The following is a 27,348-nucleotide window of genomic DNA, read 5'->3' as shown; positions in this document are numbered from 1 at the left end:
GTGGATGGGTTTCGTGGTACTGTAGCAGCAACAAAAAGCATTGCATATCAAATATTCAAGATTCATCCACCAATGATATTTCATGTGATTAAATTGCCTTTCTTCTTCTTCTTCTTGTAGCATTTAATTATTTTCCAGTCTTTGAGTAATGCACACAACCATGTCTGTGGGTTTTTGTGTGGAAGATTCACACCAACCCATCATACACGCACATAAACACACGTTTAGAAAAAGAAAAAATAATTACCATTGAAAATGGAAATGTCCCATTTTGTGTTCTGTTTGGTAGCCTCAGCTTATTGGTTAATTTAAATAGCTATTCATTCCTCCTCTGACAATTTCTTGAATCTTTGGATCTGCCTCTCAGTAGCATGGGCTGACGCAGTTCCGATGCTACAATTGTTGTTGTTGTGCATGGCTTGGGTGATGGAGGTCATGGGGTACTGCTGCATTGACTTGTTTTGCTGTTGTTCTATTTTTGCACTTTTAATTTCTATTATAATATCATCACACCCATCTACATAGGGCTGTTAGTATTTCTTCTAACTCCTTGTCATTCTGTTTGTTCAAAATCAGCAGAAAGATGCACTGAAAAATCTCTGTGAGTGACCATACTGTTCAATGATGTTGAGACAAATGATGAAAGTGTATTGTAAACTATGCAGTCAAATGAAAGGATGAAAGGAGAAAGAGAAACAAGGAATGTAACTTATATTTCTGTGATGCAAATTTAAAAGAAGAAAACTGTTTCAATATGCTGTGTCTGCATTGATAATTTACAGAGCAAACCATAATGTAAACAAAAAATAGTCCCAAAATTGACTGAAGTGTAAAACATTTCTGACCAGGATAATGTACACATTCATATCCATTCATTCAGTTCATACTAACTGGAATTATATTTCAGTAACATATGTAAAGAATGATGAACTTTGATAGAAAAATAAACAATGGCTTCAGCTAAAATACATTTTCCTTCACGTTTCATACAAAAGCTTACCAGTATGCATGAGATAGAAGCTTACCAGTATGCATGAGACAGAAGCTTACCAGTATGCAGGAGACAGAAGCTTACCAGTATGCAGGAGACAGAAGCTTACCAGTATACACGAGACAGAAGCTTACCAGTATGCATGAGACAGAAGCTTACCAGTATACATGAGACAGAAGCTTACTAGTATACATGAGACAGAAGCTTACTAGTATACCTGAGACAGAAGCTTACTAGTATACCTGAGACAGAAGTGTACTAGTATGCATGAGAAAGAAGCTTACCAGTATGCATGAGACAGAAGCTTACCAGTATACATGAGACAGAAGCTTACTAGTATACCTGAGACAGAAGTGTACTAGTATGCATGAGAAAGAAGCTTACCAGTATGCATGAGATAGAAGCTTACCACTATGCATGAGACAGAAGCTTACCAGTATGCATGAGACAGAAGCTTACTAGTATGCATGAGACAGAAGCTTACCAGTATACATGAAACAGAAGCTTATTAGTCTGCATGAGACAGAAGGTTACCAGTATGCATGAAACAGAAGCCTACCAGTATGCATGAGAAAGAAGCTTATAAAACAATTGTCAGTTTAAGTCATTTTATTATTTGGAATCAAAGTCTAACTGTCATGGCCACAAACTGAACTCAGTTCATCTGTGTCAGAGGCACACATATCACTAGCCTGGACTAGGTAAGTGGAATCACTTCCTGCCATACCATTAGTTTGGTCTAGGTAAGTGGCATCACATTCTACTGCTCTCCTTCCCCTGTACATTCACATTCATCCTCAAATGTCACCCCAATTAACTCCAAGAGCAGTTAAAATCCATTCTCATATGGGCTATCAGCATCTAAGATCACTGATGAGCCTCAAAATGAAGCAGGAGGCCATACACAAAATCTCTCACTGTCTGGAATTCGAAGTCAATTCTTCTGTGACACAGTGAAGTGCACATATCACACAACTAAATGGTCCTGACTAGCTAGGCTGGTTAGTAAGTGGCCTCGTATACCAACACCACTACATTATTATCTCTGTATTTACGTTTTATACAGCCTTAAAATGGTGCTGCTTAAAACAGGTTATTGACTACTAGAGGCATTTTCTCAGGAGATTTAACTGTGTCTTGATTTCAGATGTTAAAATAAGTACAGATGTACTGTAGTGATAAAGACACACTCTTCAGTTTCTAGTTACTAGGCCATGTCATGTGTCTTATCCTGATAATACCAGACGTTCTGCAGCTTCCAAATCTGAGTCTGACTTTGGCCTGACCAGCTGGCCTTGGGTCACCTTAATATTTTTTCTCACCATGACACTATATAGAGTAGCTGAACATTCTAAATTAAGTTACAGAAAAGCAATTAACCTGCCATCTAAATTTCAAACAAAGAATAATAATCCATTTTTTAAAAATTGTTTATTTACAAAGAAAGTTTCTTTGACAAAGACAGTTTCTGGTATAGAAAATCATTTGCCCTGCTTAATTACAAATTAAAATACTGAGGACACTGATGACTTGCATGGTCAGGGTACTGTAGCATACTAATGTGTGTGTGGGGGGGAGGCAGCAGTGCAGACAAGGCACCAGAGGTCACGAAAGTCAAAACAGCTGTCAAAAATTGAATTGCAGAAAAACAATTGGCAGGGCAATCATCGCTGCCCCAGATGCCATTTATCTTTGGTATGCCACTGTCCGGGTAATATGGCAGCTTATACAGGATCGATGGGTTAAACATAAATGGTGAGAAACTCGTAATCAAGCTTCTTATTATGATTACAAACAAATACCAATATCATTGTAAAAACGTGTAATCTGAATTTTAAACGTTTTAAGCCTTTCTTCTTTCCATCTTTTAACACAGGTATGATTAAAAACCCACAAAATGTTTTGATTTAAACTAGTCAAGCAATTATCCTTCATAAGCATTTTCTATTGAAATGATTCTCTTTGAAGTACTAAATATAAGCTGTCAAAACTAAATGAAGGGAGGTAACTACTTTGAATCACATCATTTAGTCATAGGATTAAAAACAGAGTTGTGTTTCTTTACATAGCCAGACTTGCTTTTCACTGCCAAAAGATCAATAAGGTAAATATAAAAAAGTACCCATTATTAGAAATACAGACTGTCCTTAGTAACAGGCAGTAGACAGCATGCCATAGGCATTCAAGGGATAAATATTATGTGTAACAATTGCATAGCACTTTCAAGATCCATTCAGAAAGATAATAATCCTATGTTCATCATATTATGTTACTAATGGCCGCAAAATATTCCTCTGACAATAAAAAATATGCACGCACTTGTCACCTGAATCATCTACTCCATAATAAATCATCCAAGTCATAGTTCTTGTACTTTATCATCCACTCCATAACACATCATGAAAATCGTGGTTCTTGTACTCTATCATCTACTCCATAACACATCATGAGTCATGGTCCTTGTCCTCTATCATCTACTCCATAATAAATCATCCAAGTCATAGTTCTTGTACTCTATCATCTACTCCACAACACATCATGATAGTCATGGTTCTTGTACTCTATCATCTACTCCATAACACATCATGATAGTCATGGTTCTTGTACTCTATCATCTACTAAATAACACACAAAAGTCATGGCTCTTGTACTCAAACCATGTTTCAGATGACTTGGTACAAACACACATGTGGTCACATATCATAGTAACAATGTCGTTTTTGTAATTCCAATGATAATTATCAAATTTTGGAAAAGATAGTTCACAGATCATGAAATACGCTCATCAATGTCATTCAAATGACTTCAGATTAACTAGATGAAGAAATAAATTCCTGTCTCTGTCTCCTCTCATTTGAATTCACTTCTCAACATGAAAATTATTTAATCAACTGACTGTTATATGGCAAAAGACTTGTGGATTTATTTCACTGTGATCTAGATTGCCTGTAATTGTTTCTTTAAATTTATCAAAATTTTATACACTAGGATATAGAACATGTTGCCACCTGGGAATGTCTGCGAGAGCTGTGCATTTTTTGTATAACTTGAACAGATTTTAGTTTCAGTTCCAGCCATGTGTGAAGGGGATAAGGAAGGTATATCCATTCTTGTTGAGTTCTTTCCCTGTTGTCATACGCTGCTTCCAAACACAGTCTGAAAAAATTAAATTTTTTAATTTAAATGTTAAATATCTCTGATGTGAGAGCAACAAAGATGACAGCATGAACTTAAAAGCAAAATCAAACCAGAATTTCACAAACTAAGCCATAACACTAATCTCAAATAATTACCTCCATTAGTCATTATCTTCATTTTACTTTTTTTCCTACTAGTGATGATTTTTAACAGTGAAAAGGCATTTCTAGAAAATACTGGTACATGCTACAATCCTACCTGCTAGCCTTTGAGAGAGTGCTGGGCTTTCTCTCTGACTAAAAAATGTGTGTTTTGTGGTCCCAAGGGGTGAGAGGGTTGCAGCAGTGCATGTGACTAAAACATATGTTCTGTTGTCCCAAGGGATGAGAGGGGTGGGGAATTGCATGTGACTAAAACAGTAGCATCATACAATTGAGAACCAGTTACATGCTTGTACAAGCCTTTGGAAATACTTGTATAAGCTTATAGAAATACTTTTATAAGCCTAAAGAAATACAGTATAAGCTTATAGAAATACTTGTATAAGCCTACAGAAATACTTTTTATAAGCCTATATAAATACTTGTATAAGCCTATAGAAATACTTGTAGATGCCTATATAAATACTTGTATCAGCCTATAGAAATGCTTATATAAAGCCAATAGAAATACTTGTATAAGCCTATAGAAAATGAGTGCAAATTCAAACTGGAAAAAAATAAAATAAAACATGCTTTCTCTGAAGAATTTAATACATTTTCAAGCAAGAAGACCTATCATTTTATATCACACACACACACACACACACAATCAAGTAATTAAAATCACAGACACTAAATACACCAAGTATCTGTCTTTAATATCCATTGGACAGTGGAATACAGTCTATGCAGGTTGCAGACTTTGAAGCTCCCAATAGTCAGTTGGAGGGTTTGAAGGTAATGCAAGTGTCATAATGGAATTAACTTTCAATCTTATTGGGAAAGGGACAGGGGCTGGGATTTTCTTTCCAATAAAGATATTTTACATTTTTATATATCTCAAGATAATTGGTTTTGGTCATGTTTATGATCAGTAAAATGTTTTTTTTTCTTTCTTCAAGTTCTGCATTGGCCAGAAATTTAGAAAAACAACTGGACCCCCTCCAGGACAAACTGAATGATTGTTTCTTCATTCTGCATTCATCAGAGATTGGATGATAAACATGTTAAAATGTCCCTGAAGAGCTTGTTGAAGTTTTATCAGCATGTTATTCCTCTGCACCTCAATTTCTTTGGGATATATTGCTCTCCAGGAATATATCCTTACACAGGTCTCAAAAAATTACTAAAGACTGTAATGGCAGTTTGTATGCTGCTATCAACTCTTACAGTTCTTGTAAGTATGGTCTTATTATACCTGTTTAAACAAAGTAGTTAATTTTTTACTGAGTTCTGTATTTGCGCATAGTCCTGATAATGGGTGCTGTTATTATATCAAATGATGTTGCACACTCCCTGAATGATTAATGTTGATTAGGTGTTTGCAGTATGTGCAAAGTGTTTGCAGTATGTGCAAGGTGTTTGCAGTGTGTGCAGTGTTCACAGTATGTGCAAAGTGTTTGCAGTATGTGCAAGGTGTTTGCAGTGTGTACAGTGTTTGCAGTGTGTGCAAAGTGTTTGCAGTATGTGCAAGGTGTTTGCAGTGTGTACAGTGTTTGCAGTGTGTGCAAAGTGTTTGCAGTATATGCAAAGAATAATGTCCTGGGCTAAGCACATATATGTATCAGTAAAGAGCAAACATCAGCAAATGTTATCAACAGCATATGGCAGTGGGGTTGAAGAGTTATCTACAAGTGACACCTAGGTGTGGTAGTGGTAGCTAAAGGGTTAATAAAGATGGCATAAACATTCTCATTCAAGGCAATTAGGCATAATAATTGTTGTTTTTTCAACACGTATGATTTACCTAAATTCAAATGAATTCGGTTGTTCCATACTGTGTACTTCACTGATGCAAATTAGCCAAATGGGCTCTTCCACAGCAGTGCCAAAAGTCAATTAAGTAATCTGTGCACTGATGGTTGTTTATATCTTTATATATTTTAATGGCCTCTATGGCAATTAAACATATGAACTGTACCATGCTTATATTTTCACATGAACGTGGAGCACAAATGTTGACTGTTTATATATGGTTATGGGCATATATTGCTGTGTCAAAAAAAAGTCTCTCTTTGCTTTTCTTCAAAAGATTTATAGGCAATTGTTCTTTTAAAAACCCAATCATGTCAGGGTTGAGGAGTTAAAAAGTGTGGGGTTTTTTTACATGTTCTGGGAGGAAAGGTTACCATACCAGGCAGTTAATATCATACTCATGCTACCACTAGTATAATCTTCAACAGGTCAATTGACTAATATATATTGTTGTTGTTGTTGTTGTAGAACTTAACACCATTTTTCAGCACAAGATAGGCTATACATGGCGGCCTGTATAAATGGTAAAGGAAGAACCAGGGAAAACCCTGGAAAGAACCACTGACTTATGAGAAATTACTGGCAAGCTTTCTCACATACCCACACTGGCCAAGCCCGAGACTCAAACGCATGCAGATAGAGGTGAGATGGCAATGATCTGTAATGGTGAGCACTTTAGACCACTTGGCCACTCGGGGCCCCCTAATATTTATTGTAATAGTGTCTCTAAACTCTGCATCACATGAAATAAATCAAAGTTTTTCCCTTATTCTAAAAGGATGTCAAAGTGTTTGAAACTGATGCTCCTAAATTTTGATAATGAACTAAAAATTAGCAGTACATACTTATTACTGCTAACCTAATTCTAATTACAACAAGGCATTTTTGTCATAAGGTATATCAAAGAAAATAGACCAAACAAATGAGGTAAAAATGAAACATCTTCTTTTCTATCCTGATAAATTTGATTTCTATCAAGTAATAACATCTTTTAACCACTTACATGGCGAATGACTGGGGCTGAACTCGAGAGACATAACATCTTTTATCCACTTACCAGGCTAATGACTGGTGCTTCACTTGAAAGACATAACATCTTTTATCCACTTACCAGGCTAATGACTGGTGCTTCACTTGAAAGACATAACATCTTTTATCCACTTATCTGGCTAATGAATGGTGCTTCACTTGAAAGACATAACATCTTTTATCCACTTATCTGGCTACTGACTGGGGCTGAACCTGAAAGACCATAACATCTTTTATCCACTTACCTGGCTAATAACTGATGCTTCACTTGAAAGACATAACATCTTTTATCCACTTACCTAGCTAATAATTGAGGCTGAACCTGAAAGACCATAACATCTTTTATCCACTTACCTGACTAATGACCGGGGCTGAACTTGAAAGACTATAACATCTTTTCTATGGATCTGAAAGAAATGTCAAATAACATGTGTGTGAACAATACTGTCTGTTTTAGTCATAGAGGAATATTATTCAAAGGTAAGGAAATCAGTTTAATATAAAGGCCCTTGTGCTATATGTTGTATAATTATTCTGTAAGGTTTACCACATCTGTAGATTTTCACACAATTTGTGGTGTGTCACCTGCAGTCTTGCTGCATCAGTTGTACTTTCTTGATTTCTCAATGTGGATATGACTGACCAACTTTGTGTTCTAAATTTATGTTCATCAACATTCAGTAAAATAAGGTTAACAAAAAGACGGATATCACCATTTCAAGGAAAATGACTTTGTGCAAATACATATTCTGAGAAGAATATAAGGAATGCTTAAAAATAATATTTGGGATTCATCAAACATGAAAGTGCATCTGCAATCAGATAATCTTTTCCCTTGATGTATCTGATGTCAATATTCTATACCTGCAACATCAAACTCCACCTTAATAATATCTGATTCTTTTAAATCTTGCCAATGAAAGAAAGGGAGCTGTGATCATAATACAATAATCAGAGACAGAGCCAAACTAACATACACTTCAAATTGTTTCAAAGCTAATATCAAAGCAAAACATTCCTTCTCAATTGTGGAATAATTTCTCTGGTGCTTGTTTAATATTTTAGAAAAAAGCATACTGGATGATCTGCACCATTTTTGTCTTCTTAAATCAATACTTCACCAATCCCAACATCACCTGCATCAGCATACATTTTACAGGTTTAACTTGATGGTGTCCCACAATATGTCCTAGAAATCGAACTCAAGTATGGCAAATCTCACTCTTGTCTAAATTGTCAAAAATGCATCAATGAATCTGTCAAAGAATTTTTGAATGGTTTGCAAGTGATCTTTCCAATACAGGTGTCATTGTAAATGATGACAACATTGATGTAAGCATTACAATTATCTAGACCAGATGTAATCATGGTCATTAAATGTTGAAAAGTACAAGGTGAGTCTTTCATCCCAAACAGCATCACTTTATATTGATAAAGTCCATTTGGAGTTACAAATGCCAAAAATTTCCTGTGCCCTTTCCATCTGTGGAATTTGCCAGAATCTTTTCAAAAGGTCAAAATCAGTAACATATTTTGCTTTTCCAGTTTTATCAATGCAGTCATTTATTCCTGACAATGAAAATGAATCTGTTTTGGTCACACTGTTTACTTTTCTGGTTTTGGCACAAGAATACATTTCTCAAACATTCTTATTTGAGAGGATTCACCTGTTTTACTGGTGTGGAATCTACAGTTTCATCATGGCTGGTTTTATTTGTTTATGTTGGAACAACTGGAAACAATCCTGAAAATCTCATTCATGTAATCTAAATCTGCAAAGTCAATGAATTTGATTTTCTAATTCTCAAAATCTGGATCTGTGAAAAAAAGCTTTGAAGACTTTATGAACTTAAGATCCATATAGATTTATATATATATGATCACACTGTAGACCAAAAGAAGTAAAAAACAAAAAAACATTCTGGAAATAAATGCCACAAAGGCATTAAAGTCTAACCAGGTCAGTTACATATGTAAACATGTCTATTAAACTCAGGTCAACTACATATGTCAATATGTCTATTAAACTCAGGTCAACTACATATGTCAACATGTCTACAAAACTCAGGTCAATTACATATGTAAACATGTCTATTAAACTCAGGTCAACTACATATGTCAACATGTCTACAAAACTCAGGTCAATTACATATGTAAACATGTCTATTAAACTCAGGTCAACTACATATGTCAATATGTCTATTAAACTCAGGTCAACTACATATGTAAACATGTCTACTAAACTCAGGTCAACTACATATGTAAACATGTCTATTAAACTCAATTTTTCTATCAACTTAACGCTCAATTTTTCTTCCAGGTCAACTATATATGTAAACATGTCTACTAAACTCAATTTTTCTTTCAGGTCAACTACATATGTAAACATTTCTATTAAACTCCATTTTTCTATCAAGCTAACAACATATGTAAACATGTCTGATAAACTCAATTTTTCTTTCAGGTCAACTACATATGTAAGCATGTCTGCTAAACTCAATTTTTCTTTCAGGTCAACTACATATGTAAACAGGTCTATTAAACTTTTTTCTTTTAGGTAAACTACATATGTAAACATGTCTACTAAACTCAATTTTTCTATCAAGTCTACTACATAATGTAAACATGTCTACTAAACTCAATTTTTCTATCCAGTCAACTACATATATAAACATGTCAACTAAACTCAATTTTTCTATAAGGTCAACTACATAGTGTAAACAGGTCTATTACACTCAGGTCAACTTTATATGTAAAATGTCTGCTAAACCCAATTTTTCTATCAAGCGGGTTTTCCTTAACTGTGCTAATAATGCTTCTGTCCAAAAAAAGTACCGGTCCGAAAAGTTAAAATATGCATTACAAATTGCTAAAATGGCCTGAAAATCTAAACATGCTATGTGACCATAGTAAAGTGCACACAATTTAATAGGTCTCCAAGTTTATTAGATTTTATGCTATTATGCTAAAACAAAATTGGATATACAGGTGGATTGGAGCAATAAAAAATATACCCACTTCTGCTATGACAAATGGGGGCATAAAAAATAATGCATTTTGCTAATTTATCAAGCAGCCTCGAGTGATCTACAAATAATTTTCATATGCCATGATAAAAATTTTCCAAACCATCTCCCTTGAAATCACTATCCATTAACTGCAGGGGTCATCCTTCCATGACAAAATCCATAGAAAAAAATGAATACTGATAAGCAGTGTGTGTAAACACAGATAGTGAAGATGCATCATATATCAAAAGCACAGAGTCCCAATGATTCAACTTTTCGAAATATCTCATTGACCAGAATTGACATTTTAAACACTGCTCATCATCTGATCTTTTGAGAGTATAATTTTCCCTGATTTATTCATATTTTACAGGAAAAAATATATTACATGTTCTTAGATATAAAAAAATCAATTTTAAGATGGTCCTTCAAAATCTAAATAATTAAATTTTGAACTGTTGAATCACCACATGCTTCCATTTTGACCAGCTTTGAATAATTTACTGTAAACAGTCAAGTCTTGATATTCTTAATAACATTTTTTCTGTACTTAATTCAAATATTGTTAAAAACATTTTTTTTCTGCACTTAATTCAAATATTTGTAAATAACATTTTTATCTGCACTTAATTAAAAAATTTGTAAATAAATAGTTTCAATTTTTAATGCACAATTAAACTAAATCTATAATATGTCATATACTTTCCACTACTTTTTCACTGACTATGGAAATCAACTGGATTTTGAGAAAAGTAGAATCATGTAAGGTACCATGAATACAACCCACATGTACATGACACATTACCAGATTCCATGTAAAAACCACTCTGTGCTAAAATAGTTTTTTTTGAGGTAAATTCTGCATGGTCAAAGCATATTATAATACATACACAGCACTGATGTTATATCACATGCATATATACACGGACTAGAATAGTTATCTCCCTTTGACTATGTTATGCGATTGTCACTTTTTAAAGGTGCATCCTCTTTTTTTTCCAAACATGATCAAGTTGAATAAAATATATATAAGAGTCATTTCTGACCCTCATTTATTACTCAAAGTTAAAATGTAAAAGGCAAGCATTCTTGCACGGTAGTAAATTTTAAGATCATTATGATGATCCAGGCAAGTTTATATAGCTGCTTATAATTCCCATGTAGCACTGTGGCATGCTTGCATTGGAAGACATGTGTGAATAACAGATATTTTTATGAATGTTTTCAACAAAGAAAGGCATGTGCACCTATTAAGGCATGTGTGCATGTAATCTTGAATATGGTAATATATCTATCATTAAAAATTCTAAGGAAAGTTAACCCAATGGACTGCTAAGAGTGGAAAATCTGATTTATAACCGTAAAAGTAACCTGTCTATTATTATAGTTTTACATACGGTAGGTTCCCTGTAGTCAAGAATATTGTTTGAACATCCCCCATATACGATGACCTCACTATTACTATAGCTGCATGTGTGCCAAAGTCGTGGCTGATTGCTTGGAACATTCAATTTTGTCCACTGTAACACAGATATGTCAAACAACCAGGCATCACCTAAGAAAAAATAGAAATGTATGCAAGCATGAATGATTTTTGATATGATTTAAACCTTTAAATGATCTGACCATCTATATTACCTGAGTGCTTTCAAATAATTGTGCTCCTAAAAGCATTCACAGAGTGGTACACAAATACACTCTAGCCTCATTAACTCACTTCATGTCTGTCCAAAATATGTGATAAAACTGAATGATGAAAAAATGCTGTCTTAGTCATGACTTTACACCTTAAACCTGCAGTCATGGATAGCAGAATACCTAACTTCTCTCAGATAGGTTGATATGTACCTACGTGACATGTTTGATTAAAAAATCTCCACTTAAATGGCCCCGACCATCACACTGTGCTGATGAGTCTGTGTTCAGAAGTACCCCTCTAGAATGGCCACCCTTCTTACACTGGTTAACAGCTTGCATATTAGCGCAAAAACTGTAAAAGTTATCTCTTATGAGTAGCACACAATGGGTTCACACAGAGAAATAATTGCTGATTTATAAATTCAACACACTGACATTAGTTTCAACACTTCAAGTCTACAAAGAATATGATTATCCCTAACGTTGTGTATTCTTTATAAGCTGGGTTTTTTCACGTCGATAATTATTGGCTATTACTACTAACAATAATTACCAAGATGGCATCAACTAATCACTGAGAAGCATAATAGTGTTCAGCTCAAGTCCAGGCTTCAGAAAGTACAAATGATATGGTAGCCATTGTGGCTTCTCTTTAAAGGATTACAAATTAGTGATTGAATGGGTACCAGACTAAAACTAGTCCATTACATGAATATCATTTTATGACACCTGTTTCAAGTGGCCCAAGACTTCCTAAAATTTCTCTGGTTTGTCTCAACTATTGTCATTTACAGCTACAAGACCTTATACTAACGTATCTGTCAGACCACTAACAAATGGACTCTAATTAAAATTCAATTCAAGCCTGCAAGCAGGAGAAGTTAATGACTACAAGCTGCCAAGTTACTTCGAGCCTAGCCAATACATCAATCTTAATGATTACGCATCACGCTGACCATGAAGAATGTGTGGCAAAATTATTCTACAAAATTTTGCACTATCACAATGACAGCAACCTATTTACCAAGTTTCATAAAAATATGACAGAAACAGAGTCAATAAAAGAAATGATGAACTAAATTGATGCGAAATCAACTCCTTCAATATGTTTGAATCTGTTCACAACTGAACTCCTCCAAGGACTTAATAATTTAAGCCTACAGCAGAACTTCGATTATCTGTCATGGTGCAGGACAAAGACCATGATGGATATGAGAATAGACAGATAATATGTACATAGACCAGCTCATCAAATAATCATAATATCTATATAAGTACATGTACCTATTTTAATATTTTGACGTACAATGCCCTGATGGTTAACAGAGACTGATGGGTTAACAGGGTGACAGATAATCAAAGTTCTACTGTATTCACCAGGTCTGATTAAAATTGGATCAGGAACACAGTATCTAAAGTGTGACTTGCTCAGCCTATCACAATGAAGATCACCTCATTAACATGTGTGGATCCCAAGCATTACTTATTTCATGCAAGACTTTAATCATATAAAACCTATATCTGCAGTATGATGAAATCTAGATTAAAAAATTAGGCTTCGAGAGTGGTAACAAGGTCAGTCAATCAGATTCAAGACCACCCGATTAATATACACAGATCCTACTCACTTTCGACATTATTCCTGATATTGATGTTATAAGCCCATATTCCAATTTTGATCAAAGCTGGGTCAGAATTATGGCTTCCAAAGTGGTAACAAGCTCTGCCAATCCGATGCAAGACTGCACATTACTGAACTCATCAAAAATCTTGATGAAATAAGCCTGCATTTCAAGTCTGATCAAAACTAGATCATAAATATGACTTCCATAGAAGTAACAAGGTCAGCTAATCAGATGCAAAATCACTTCCATGGTATGTATGGATCTCATTTATTATCAAACACATTCGGGATCATAATGATATAAATATATATTCCAAGTCTGATCAAAATCAAAATGGGATCAGAAATATAGTCTTCAGAATGGTAACATGCTCAGTCATTCAGATGCAAGATCACCTCATCAGAATTCATGGATCCAGCTCAATATCAGAATCATTCAAGATTTCTTTCCCAAAAAGTATGGCTTATGAGAACTTCTGGATGGCTGCCCAGTTAGATTTAGATAGGCACATATGAAATTGTAATTAAGGGCCGACATCATGTCATAAAAAGAGTTTTTATAAAAACACAATGCAACTATCGCAACAGAAGGAGTAATGATAAGAAGATTTACGAGCTGGCTGCCAAGACGGAAACCAGCTGATGGATTCTACCATCTTATCTACCTCAATTAAAAGCAGTACATGAGATATAAGTTGAATGTAAAAGAAGCAAACATTCACAAAAACATGGCTAACCTGCAAACAGTCTTGCGACATATGTTACCTGACTTTGAAACTTGAACACATAATATTAACATCATGTTTTACCTGACTTTGAAACTTGAACACATAATATTACCATTGTATGTTACCTGACTTTGAAACTTGAACACATAATACTAACATTGTGTTTTACCTGACTTTGAAACTTGAACAAATAATATTAACATTGCATTTTACCTGACTTTGAAACTTGAACATATAATATTAGCATTGTATATTACCTGACTTTGAAACTTGAACACATAATATTAACACTGTATTTTACCTGATTTTGAAACTTGAACACATAATATTAACATTGTATTTTACCTGACTTTGAAACTTGAATGCATAATATTGCCATTGCTGAAAAGCATGACTCTGCTGCTAGAAAAGTGTTACTCAATGTCTTGTTATCTGCTAATAAAGGTAAATGGCTGGGTAGGTAGTATGTTCAACAGCACAATCAAGACTATACAGTGCCAAGTAAAAAAATATTCAGTAAAAATGGCAACAATAAAATAATTGATAAAATCTTTTAAAAAATACTTACTAAGAGGTTCCCTGTTTGATGTAAATCCTCCATACAGAAAGGCACATTTGTGTGACACAGCAGTGAAAGAATGCCAAGACCGCCCACATGGAACCTCTCCTTGCCCATAGATACTGAAATAAAACAAACCACACATAATTCTGTCATGTCAGAAAATAAACCTCAAGCCCCACATAAACCTGTCTTGTAAAAAAATAAACCCCACATAATGCTAACTGTCATGAAACATCATGTCATATTGTGACACTATACACTGATGCCACATAGCAAAATCACAGAGTAACAGACCCTTGCAATTCTATGATAAATAAAATCTCATGATCATTAGATATGAAATTAATGGAACTCAAGAGCAATACATTATACCAGAGCCACTTCTGATGTTATTTAGCTCATACATCGATACATTATACCAAGAGCTACTTCCTATAATGTTTTTATGGGTTGGGTTGGCTGCTCCAGGGATTTTTCCAGATTTCTACCTCCATAGATATAATGGATACCATCTATAGCCTATCATGTGCTGAGAAATAGCATTAAACACCAAAAATGCCAACCAAAAAGCACATATTTTAATGTAAAAGATAGCACAAATTTTAATGTAAGGGATTTTACAATCTGAAGCTCATTAGCATTCAAAAGTAACATCATTTGTCATTGATCATACTAAAATCTGAAGCCCATCAGCATTCAGAAGTAATATGATTTGTAATTGGTCATACCAAAATCTGAAGCCCATGAGCATTCAAAAGTAATATGATTTGTTATCGGTCATACAAAAATCTGAAGCCTATGAGCATTCAAAAGTAATATCATTTGTGATCGGTCATACTAAAATCTGAAGCCCATGAGCATTCAAAAGTAATATGATATGTGATCGGTCATACCAAAATCTGAAGCCCGTGAGCATTCAAAAGTAATATGATTTGTGACTGGTCATACTAAAATCTGAAGCCCATGAGCATTCAAAAGTAATATGATTTGTGATTGGTCATACCAAAATCTGAAGCCCGTGAGCATTCAAAAGTAATATGATTTGTGATTGGTCATACTAAAATCTGAAGCTCATGAGCATTCAAAAGTAATATGATTTGTGATTGGTCATACTAAAATCTGAAGCCCATGAGCATTCAAAAGTAATATGATTTGTGATTGGTCATACTAAAATCTGAAACCAATGAGCATTCAAAAGTAATATGAGTTGTGATTGATCATACTAAAATCTGAAGCCCATGACCATTCAAAAGTAATATAATTTGTGATTGGTCATACTAAAATCTGAAGCTTATGAGCATTCAAAAGTAATATGATTTGTGATCGATCATACTAAAATCTGAAGCTTGTGAGCATTCAAAAGTAATATGATTTGTGATTGGTCATAGTAAAATCTGAAGCCCATCAGCATTCAAAAGTAATATGATTTGTGATTGGTCATACCAAAATCTGAAACCCATGACCATTCAAAAGTAATATAATTTGTGATTGGTCATACTAAAATCTGAAGCCCATCAGCATTCAAAAGTAATATGATTTGTGATTGATCATACTAAAATCTGAAGCCCATGAGCATTCAAAAGTAATATGATTTGTGATTGGTCATATTAAAATCTGAAGCCCATGAGCATTCAAAAGTAATATCATTTGTTATTGGTCATACTAAAAATCTGAAGCCTATGAGCATTCAAAAGTAATATGATTTTTGATTGGTCATACTAAAATCTGAAGCCCATGAGCATTCAAAAGTAATATGATTTGTGATCAGTCATACTAAAATCTGAAGCCTATGAGCATTCAAAAGTAATATGATTTGTGATCAATCACACTAAAATCTGAAGCCCATGAGCATTCAAAAGTAATATGATTTTTGATCGGTCATACTAAAATCTGAAGCCCATGAGCATTCAAAAGTAATATGATTTGTGATCAGTCATACTAAAATCTGAAGCCTATGAGCATTTAAAAGTAATGTGATTTGTTATCGGTCATACTAAAATCTGAAGCCTATGAGCATTCAAAAGTAATATCATTTGTGATCAGTCATACTAAAATCTGAAGCCTATGAGCAATCAAAAGTAATATGATTTGTGATCGGTCATACTAAAATCTGAAGCCTGTGAGCAATCAAAAGTAATATGATTTGTGATTGGTCATACCAAAATCTGAAGCCCGTGAGCATTCAAAAGTAATATGATTTGTGATTGGTCATACCAAAATTCTGAAGCCCATGAGCATTCAAAAGTAATATGATTTGTGATTGGTCATACTAAAATCTGAAACCCATGAGCCTTCAAAAGTAATATGAGTTGTGATTGATCATATTAAAATCTGAAGCCCATGACCATTCAAAAGTAATATAATTTGTGATTGGTCATACTAAAATCTGAAGCTTATGAGCATTCAAAAGTAATATGATTTATGATTGGTCATACTAAAATCTGAAGCCTGTGAGCATTCAAAAGTAATATGATTTGTGATTGGTCATAGTAAAATCTGAAGCCCATCAGCATTCAAAAGTAATATGATTTGTGATTGGTCATACAAAAATCTGAAGCCCATGACCATTCAAAAGTAATATAATTTGTGATTGGTCATACTAAAAATCTGAAGCCTATGAGCATTCAAAAGTAATATGATTTGTGATCAGTCATACTAAAATCTGAAGCCCATGAGCATTCAAAAGTAATATGATTTGTGATCAGTCATACTAAAATCTGAAGCCTATGAGCATTCAAAAGTAATATGATTTGTGATCAATCATACTAAAATCTGAAGCCTATGAGCATTCAAAAGTAATATGATTTGTGATCGGTCATACTAAAATCTGAAGCCTATGAGCATTCAAAAGTAATGTGATTTGTTATCGGTCATACTAAAATCTGAAGCCTATGAGCATTCAAAAGTAATATGATTTGTGATCAGTCATACTAAAATCTGAAGCCTATGAGCATTCAAAAGTAATATGATTTGTGATCGGTCATACTAAAATCTGAAGCCTGTGAGCAATCAAAAGTAATATGATTTGTGATTGGTCATACCAAAATCTGAAACCAATGAGCATTCAAAAGTAATATGATTTGTGATTGGTCATACTAAAATCTGAAACCCATAAGCATTCAAAAGTAATATGAGTTGTGATTGATCATACTAAAATCTGAAGCCCATGACCATTCAAAAGTAATATAATTTGTGATTGGTCATACTAAAATCTGAAGCTTATGAGCATTCAAAAGTAATATGATTTGTGATTGGTCATACTAAAATCTCAAGCCTGTGAGCATTCAAAAGTAATATGATTTGTGATTGGTCATAGTAAAATCTGAAGCCCATCAGCATTCAAAAGTAATATGATTTGTGATTGGTCATACAAAAATCTGAAGCCCATGACCATTCAAAAGTAATATAATTTGTGATTGGTCATACTAAAATCTGAAGCCCATGAGCATTCAAAAGTAATATCATTTGTGATTGATCATACTAAAATCTGAAGCCCATGAGCATTCAAAAGTAATATCATTTGTGATTGGTCATACTAAAATCTGAAGGCTGTGAGCATTCAAAAGTAATATCATTTGTTATCGGTCATACTAAAAATCTGAAGCCTATGAGCATTCAAAAGTAATATGATTTGTGATTGGTCATACTAAAATCTGAAGCCCATGAGCATTCAAAAGTAATATGATTTGTGATCAGTCATACTAAAATCTGAAGCCTATGAGCATTCAAAAGTAACATAATTTGTGATCAATCATACTAAATTCTGAAGCCCATGAGCATTCAAAAGTAATATGATTTGTGATCAGTCATACTAAAATCTGAAGCCTATGAGCATTCAAAAGTAATATGATTTGTGATTGGTCATACTAAAATCTGAAGCCTGTGAGCAATCAAAAGTAATATGATTTGTGATTGGTCATACTAAAATCTGAAGCTCATGAGCATTCAAAAGTAATATAATTTGTGATTGGTCATACTAAAATCTGAAGCCTGTGAGCATTCAAAAGTAATATGATTTGTTGTTGGTCATACTAAAATCTGAAGCCCATGAGCATTCAAAAGTAATATGATTTGTGATTGGTCATACTAAAATCTGAAGGCTGTGAGCAATCAAAAGTAATATGATTTGTGATTGGTCATACTAAAATCTGAAGCTCATGAGCATTCAGAAGTAATATGATTTGTGATTGGTCATACTAAAATCTGAAGCTCATGAGCATTCAAAAGTAATATGATTTGTGATTGGTCATACTAAAATATGAAGCCCATGAGCATTCAAAAGTAGTATGATTTGTGATTGGTCATACTAAAATCTGAAGCTCATGAGCATTCAAAAGTAATATCATTTGTTGTCGGTCATACTAAAATCTGAAGCCCATGAGCATTCAAAAGTAATATGATTTGTGATTGGTCATACTAAAATCTGAAGCTAAAACTCAGGCTGAAGAGTTTCTATGATCTGCAGGGCATGTTCTACGTTGAAAAAACTTAACTCTGACTCATTACTCCAAATCCAATACCATACATTAAATCTGTTGACATAATTACCTGCTGGCTACCACACTGATTTTAATTTAGGTGCCGCTCAAAACTTCTTGCCTTTCCAATTAAATTTTTAAAACTTTCCTTCCTTAGAGGTTGCTTCCAAAATTAAACACATTTTCTACCTAAAGCAGAAAGAATAGTCTAAAAAATGTACCATGTAATATATTTCCAAATCTGCATGAGAGGACTGTTAATGTGATATTTCCAGTCAAATCCTTTCAAAATGTATGGAAGGTTTTACTATCAAAATGTAGCATGCTTGGAACATTGTTGAAAACTGAGCATAACACAATGTATTAGAATGATTTACCAGTAAATGAGGACAAAATTTCTTTGAATTATATAAATGAAAATTTAGAAAATGAAGTTCGACAATAGAACATTCAATGAGTAACATTGTATTTTGAAGAAACATTGTTTCAAGTTTGTAAATCACCTGACAGTTTCTCACCATTGCTGAGCCTACAAATAAAATATACCCTATTATGTGCCAGTCATGGTCAATGAAACTGGGTCAACGTGAGTGATAGTTAAACTTTATAAAACATGAGAAACACCATGAGTTCATTTGATTTTATTCCATATTTAAAAAGAATGAGATAAGAGGATTTTTTTATACCTTGAATAGAACTGGACATCTTAGCATGAAATTGACTCCTTAATCATCATTTAGACTGACCTTAAATCTAGTGAAATGTGCTATCCACCAAGGTGCTATGTACACAGAAAGTTAAAATTTTAGAGTAATTGATAATTACGACCTTTGACACTTCAATAAAAAAACAGATTTTAATAATCTTTCTGATAAAGCTGAGATAATCTTTTTCTGAGTTAGTCACCAACTAGTCAAACAGGTATTGTTATAATAGCGCATCATAATGTGGTGACAGGAAATCTGGATGGAACTGTTTTGAATATACTGAACAAGAGGAAAAAGCTGATGGATAAATGAAACCCACAAAGATTAATGATCAATAACTTGTTTTTTCTTCTTCATGCTATTCAGAATAAATGAATATATGTACATGTAGTCATTTACTTATTATCATTTTTAGCCCCTCAACAGTGGAACTTGTTGACCTCAGAAAGCTGAAAACTCTAAAGTTGGTGTGCCCAATGTCAGTTTTTTTTACAATTTACTTATAAAGGCACTCCTACATTGAAAAAAAAATATGGTGAATCACAATAATTATTTTCAATTATGTAGTTTTGATAAACCTACTGTTTTGATGCATGGTTTTAAATTAAGTAACAGAAAGAAGTGAGAGCAACAATTTAAGTAAAATCAACTAACAATTTATTTTACTAAGTTACAAAGTGAACATTTAAGAGACAGAAATTTTGTCAACAGAGGTAACTGGCTAGAACAACATAATGTGGACAATGATAAAAATGTATCATTTACACCATCTATTCACAAAGAACTTTATATTCTGAATGTATCACCAACCATTTTAATATTACTTAATATTTAAGTCAGGAAGGAAAGTTGGAAGAATTTACAGAATTTTAAAGAAATATTTTCTTGACAGAAATAGTACTGTATGCACTTGCTATGTAGAGTCCAGCAGTACTCCCTCAATATAACACTGCCATCCCTCAATATAACACTACTTCCCTCAATATAATACTCTCCATCATAGCCATAAAGTACACTGCTTTATAGTGAGACCACCTTATCATGAAGAGCACAATGCATATAATTTTAGCATTATGTAATGAAATGGAATCCATAACTATACATACCATTGAACATGAAACATGTCATAATGAATGACATTATAGTGAGAAAGTTCATATTTTCTTCTTTTCACAGATATTGTGCGATTCTGAACTTAGATGTGAAAATTGTCAAGGGAGATAAATCAAAAGACAAGAACAAAATTTCAAAAATAGAGCATTACACAAAATTGTTAAGAGCATTTTCATTTCTTCTCCCATAATAATTTGTGTGAAACATTTGATGGTAGACTTACTCTCCACTCCAGGTGAGAGTGTCCAGGTCCAAACAGTGCAGATCATTCATCCTCTGATCTTTGTATCTCCCCCCAAACATGTACACCCTGTGTCCAAACCTGCAGGCTGCATGTGCAGCCCGTGGCAATGGAACTGGACCCTGTGAAAACATGGCCAATTCAACATCAGATAAAAATGTAAATTCAAATGCATTAGCGACCAAAAAGTGACAATTTTGTAGAGTTTACAATTTACATGATCTTAAGATATGTAAGAAGTGAGAAAAGCAATGGCAGCATGTATACCATCTTGTTTAGAAGTGAGAACAGCTATACCAGCATGTATACCATTTTTTTTAGAAGTGAGAACAGCTATGGCAGCATGTATACCATCTTGTTTTGAAGTGAGAACAGCTATGGCAGCATGTATACCATCTTGTTTAGAAGTGAGAACAGCATTGGCAGCATGTATACTATCTTGTTTAGAAGTGAGAACAGCTATACCAGCATGTATACCATCTTGTTTAGAAGTAAGAACAGCTATGGCAACATGTATATAATTTTGTTTAGAAGTGAGAACAGCTATGGCAGCATGTATACCATCTTTTTTTAGAAGTGAGAATAGCAATGGCAGCATGTATACCATCTTGTTTAGAAGTAAGAACAGCTATGGCAACAAGTATACCATCTTTTTTAGAAGTGAGAATAGCAATGGCAGCATGTATACCATCTTGTTAGAAGTGAGAACAGCTATGACAGCAAGTATACCATCTTTTTTAGAAGTGAGAATAGCAATGGCAGCATGTATACCATCTTGTTTAGAAGTGAGAACAGCTATGGCAGCAAGTATACCATCTTTTTTAGAAGTGAGAATAGCAATGGCAGCAAGTATACCATCTTGTTAGAAGTGAGAACAGCTATGGCAGCAAGTATATCATCTTTATTAGAAGTGAGAATAGCAATGGCAGCATGTATACCATCTTGTTTAGAAGTGAGAACAGCTATGGCAGCAAGTATACCATCTTTTTTAGAAGTGAGAATAGCAATGGCAGCATGTATACCATCTTGTTAGAAGTGAGAACAGCAATGGCAGCATGTATACCATCTTCTTTACAAACGATGCTTCTTCCAAGCATGAACCCTGTATCCAAGCATGCCACATGTGCAAAGTGCAGAATACATTTTCAAATAAAGAATTATTGTAGGCCCTGTTTTTTTAAAGATGAGTTTACCCAAAAAAACACTTGACATGCTCAGCTAGTAAAATGGTTATGTAATAGCAGGCTACATTGGACAATAAATGAATACAGAAAGTATTTTTTTAAACTTAAAACTAAACAAATATACAGCCAAAGTCATTTTAATGTTTAAAGTATGTTGCACAGCAATATAGCTAGTCATATTAGTGTGTAAAGTAGGTTGGATCTAGAGTCCTATTAATGTATAAAGTATGATGTATTTCAATACAGCTAAAGTTATATTAAAATGTAAAGTATGTTGGATTTCAGTACAGCTACAATTAATGTGTAAAGCATGATGCATTTCAGTACAGCTAAAGTCGTATTAAAATGTAAAGCATGTTGCATTTCAGGACAGCTATGTTATATTAGTGCATAAAGTGTGATGCATTTCAATACAGATAAAGGTAGTAAAGTCATATTAAAATGTAAAGAATGTTGCATTTTAGTATAGGTAAATTATGATGCATTTCAGTACAGCATAAGTCATATTAAAATTTAAAGTATGTTGCATTTCAGTACAGCTACAATTAATGTGTAAAGCATGATGCATTTCAGTACAGCTAAAATCATATTAAAATGTAAAGTATGTTGCTTTTCATTATAGGTAAATTATGATGCATTTCAGTACAGCATAAGTCATATTCAAATGTAATTTATGTTGCATTTCAGTACAGCTACAATTAATGTGTAAAGCATGATGCATTTCACTACAGCTAAAGTCATATTAAAATGTAAAGTATGTTGCATTTCAGTACAGGTTAATTATGATGCATTTCAGTACAACAAAAGTCATACTAAAATGTAAAGCATGTTGCATTTCAGTACAGCTACAATTAATGTGTAAAGCATGATGCATTTCACTACAGCTAAAGTCATATTAAAATGTAAAGTATGTTGCATTTCAGTACAGGTAAATTATGATGCATTTCAGTACAACAAAAGTCATACTAAAATGTAAAGCATGTTGCATTTCAGTACAGCTACTATTAATGTGTGAAGTATGATGCATTTCAGTACAGCTAAAGTTATATTATTGGGTAAAGTATGTTGCAATGAAATATTGAATCACTTTGTAAATCCAAAAATGTATGTCTTTACCACATCACAAGAGAATCTTGTCATTAGCAAAGTTATAGATTTTGTTAGTACTCCTTGCATTTCAAAACTGTAAGCTTGATGAAACAGAACAAGCCAAAGAAAAACGACAATAAATCAGGTCCATGACAACTTACCTGACATTTTGGATTGGCCCAAGTGTTTGAATCCAGATCAAATATCAACAGCTGATTATTCCATCCTCTTGTTACCTGATGAAACTGTAACAAAGAATTAAGCAGCTGACTTTAAGTAAGTAGTATACTGACAAGTTGTGTGCTTAATAAGTTGCCCATAGTCATTTAGAATTTTGCAATTCAAAATGGCTGCAAATGTCTTAACAGGCTTGGGGCAGCTGCTCTGGAGTTTTGGGCATACGTGTTGACAGAATTCATCTACAGTAGTGATTTCATCATGCATTGGCTCTTCTGTTGAAATGTGTTTATTCATTTACTTTTTTTGGAAAAGAGAACAATTAGACTTTTTCTCAGTTGTTTTGCCCCACTATTATGTATATTTAATTTGCATTGTTTGTTAGTTTTTTTAAAATATTTATTATATGCTATGGGTTATGTAAAATTGTATTTTGTAGCTGGCCTTGTCCAAAATTAAGTTCATTGTCTACCTGACCAGAATCATTGATATTTTTTAAATCTGTTAACAATACATAGCTATTTTTTCTCTGGGCATCAGTTTAATATTAGTATTATTATCAACAGAAAACATTTATCTTGGTCTGAGTCAAGGACAGCATGTTCACCATGTTTTTTATTATAATTCTAGTAACAGACCTTCTAATTATAGCCAAGATTTTCCTAGAAATTAAATTCTGGCTCTCATCTAGTTTATTCTTTTCTGCCTTAGTTTTTTATATAATCTTGTGAACTGGAAAAAATTATTTCCTGCATTAAGATCTGAGTATAAATCATTCATGTTGTTGTATTCAGTTCTTTTATTTGGTTGAAATTATTTGTAATTTTCTCTGAAATACAAAGTGTTTTATGATATTCTTTGAAAGAGACCTTAACTGGGAATTATAGTAAATTCAAACAAGGAAACCTTGGATTAAATTACTGTGATTCAACAAATGATTGTCAGCACATCAATACAATTCAGACCATTGGTACATTAGTACATTAGAGACTACCAGCCACTAAAGGCACATCAACACCTTCAACATTAGAAATTAATTGAAATACCATTAAAGATTATTCAGAACTATATTCATTAGGATTTGTGTGAGTCATTCTAGGAATATTTGGGATTTATTTCAGAATGCAGTAAGTACTCTTTTACATTTTCAAGGAAATAAATTATTTGTTGAATTTTACAAAGCTTGGTACTTCTCACCCTTTTCTATTACTTATTTTAAAACCATAGAGTCATGATACCACTATGAATACCATCTTTTGTTCTGAATATGATGTCATCATGTTACAATGGACCCATATTAACTGCATCAAATATCTCCTTGGCACTCGATATTACACTGTGCACTAGAATTAAGAACCTGGATAACATTCATCTTTACTTAAATGTAAATAACATAAATGGCAGCAAAAAAAATTGTTTCAAAGCTGGCTGACATAGAACAGGAAGAAAAATTCCAGTTATCACCCTTTCCTTCACAGCAATTTGAAAACTCAACCATGAATTTGGAAATATTAATTCTATTCCTCTGAAATCATCAACCTTGAAGTCTGATCAACCACTGTGCATTGCATTATTCAACATCTAATCAGTAGGACCACTGGAGAGGTGCACAGTACTAGTTAACTTTATCAATTGTCAGGATATTGACATCAGCTGTCAGGATATTGACATCTTTATCAACTGTCAGGATATTGATGTCTCTATCAACTGTCAGGATACTGACATCTTTATCAACTGTCAGGATATTGACATCTATTTCCTAACTGAAGCATCGTTTAAAAAATCAGGCAATGAGCCAAAGAGTGTGGATCTAATACCCCAGGTTACTCCATCGCGTCACTCCCATGTTACTACCACAGATGTGGAATCGCTGTCATCACACAGAATTCCATAATTCACCATCCTAACTACAGTAAAACTTTAAATTTCAAACACACATCATTTGAACTGGTCCAAAAACTCACTAACAATAGATCCAAGGTCAGTCCATTCTTCTGCCCGAAAAACATCTAGTCCAAAAACCAAGCTGACTGAATCTCTCTTTTTGGAGCAATTTCCTAATCTCCTGGAAGGTGGACTTTTGATAGGTGGCATCCCGATTATTCTTGGAGATTTCAACTTTAACTCTGACTGCCCCAGAAACCCATACACATCAGAAATCCTTGATTCTATTCATATTTTCAGCCTCAAACAGTCAGTTAGCCAAGCCACCAATAAACATGGTCATATTTTAGAATGGATTCTTCATAGACCTGATTCAGTAGTCTTCATTTGTGTCCCATGAACCTGCATCAGATCACTTCTGTGTCCTATGCCATCTCAGAGTATGTCCCTAACCCTCCATCTGTTTGCTACTAAAAGAAACCTCTGTGTGATAAAGAGAACAAAACTAATACATGACATCCAAGCAAACCTAGCAATTCTTTTACCTTCTAGAGCAGTAAAACTTGACAAGTGCTTGCATTTATTGCTTGACAAACATGCGCCACCAACCAAGTGCAGATTATCTTTTCAAATATTCTCCATGGCACAGTAGTATTAGGGACCAGCTTCACACTGCTACAAGAGAATGACATAAGGCTGAGAGGATTTGGTTCTCCACCAGACTTGCTATTTGTAAGCAGATCTATGAAGCTGCTAAGAAGAATGTTACACAGTTCATGCCCACTACAGTACTAAGATCACAGAAGCTTCCATCAGCCAGGAGCTCTTTGAAATGAAGAACAAGCATATATCAAGGAATAAATGTACCCCACTTCCAATTACCTTCCCTCTGGACTAATTTCCTTACCTGTTTGCAAATTTCTTGCATGATAAAGTTCAATCTGTTAGAGATAAGCTTCACAACACAATTTCAATTGACTCGTCATCACCATACAGTTGTGATACAGAATATATGCAGCAGCCTTTAACAGCATTTGAACCTGTCTCTATGGATTTGGTACATACAATTCTGATGAACAGTGCCCCAAAGTCATGTGAACTTGATCAGATTCCAACATACTGCTTCTTGAGTATTTAGATTCAATATTGCCTTCACTAACCAATGCTATCTATACTTCATTCTCATCGAGGGAATTCATATCATTTTTCAAAACTGCCATTGTAATGCCTCAGTTGAAGAAACCAACACTTGACCCAAATGATTTAAAGAACAAATGATCTCTTTCTAACTTCTCATTCATTTATAAAAGCAATGTGCAGCCTGCATATAGCAATGTACAGTCTGCATATAGCAGTTTAGAGTCTGTATAAAGCAATGTACAGTCTGCATATAGCAATGTACAGCCTACATATAATCCTAGCCATAGTACTGAAACGGCCCTTCTGAGTTAACGACCTTCTCTCTGCTTTGGAATCATTAGTCCTCATGCTCCTTGACTTGTCTGCAGAATTTGACACAACAGATCATGATATATTATTTCACCATCTCCATCATGTATTTGGTATTCACAATAGGTGAGATCATTAGTGTAGGTACATAATCAGCACTGTTACCAGCTTTATAGACAACATTTTAGACAGTGAGACCTCAACCTGTCTAAGACCAAGCAAAGGTTCACAATGAGACCCACTACTTGCCTGTCATCAAGCTATGATTTACAATAAAACAGTGTACCTGCCTGGGACCAAGCATGGGTTTATGATAAGACCCTACCTGGATGGGACCAAGCAGAGTCTTACAA

The 27,348-nt window shown here is 33.9% G+C and overlaps 1 protein-coding gene across 2 annotated transcripts in view; it reads right to left on the bottom strand.

Annotated features, from left to right (window-relative positions):
* Positions 1-2,405: 2,405 nt before the first annotated feature.
* LOC149805771 (kelch domain-containing protein 2-like) overlaps positions 2,406-27,348 on the bottom strand; it is a 48,633-nt gene continuing 23,690 nt past the window's right edge. For both annotated transcript variants that reach the window (XM_089950456.1, XM_089950457.1), the window contains 6 exons: positions 23,647-23,730; positions 21,195-21,334; positions 14,680-14,792; positions 11,519-11,676; positions 7,468-7,520; positions 2,406-4,147 (listed from right to left, as the gene is read on the bottom strand). In XM_089950456.1, the coding sequence (XP_089806582.1) occupies positions 3,976-4,147; positions 7,468-7,520; positions 11,519-11,676; positions 14,680-14,792; positions 21,195-21,334; positions 23,647-23,730 (720 nt within the window). In that variant the 3' untranslated portion in view covers positions 2,406-3,975. The remainder of the gene's footprint in view (positions 4,148-7,467; positions 7,521-11,518; positions 11,677-14,679; positions 14,793-21,194; positions 21,335-23,646; positions 23,731-27,348) is intronic.

Source organism: Sinohyriopsis cumingii, chromosome 2 (genome assembly GCF_028554795.1).
Source record: "Sinohyriopsis cumingii isolate HCF-2022 chromosome 2, ASM2855479v2, whole genome shotgun sequence".
In the NCBI taxonomy this organism is placed as follows: Eukaryota; Metazoa; Mollusca; class Bivalvia; order Unionida; family Unionidae; genus Sinohyriopsis; species Sinohyriopsis cumingii.
Note: the sequence above shows the minus strand (reverse complement) of the source record. Positions and strands in the feature narration are given on the sequence as shown.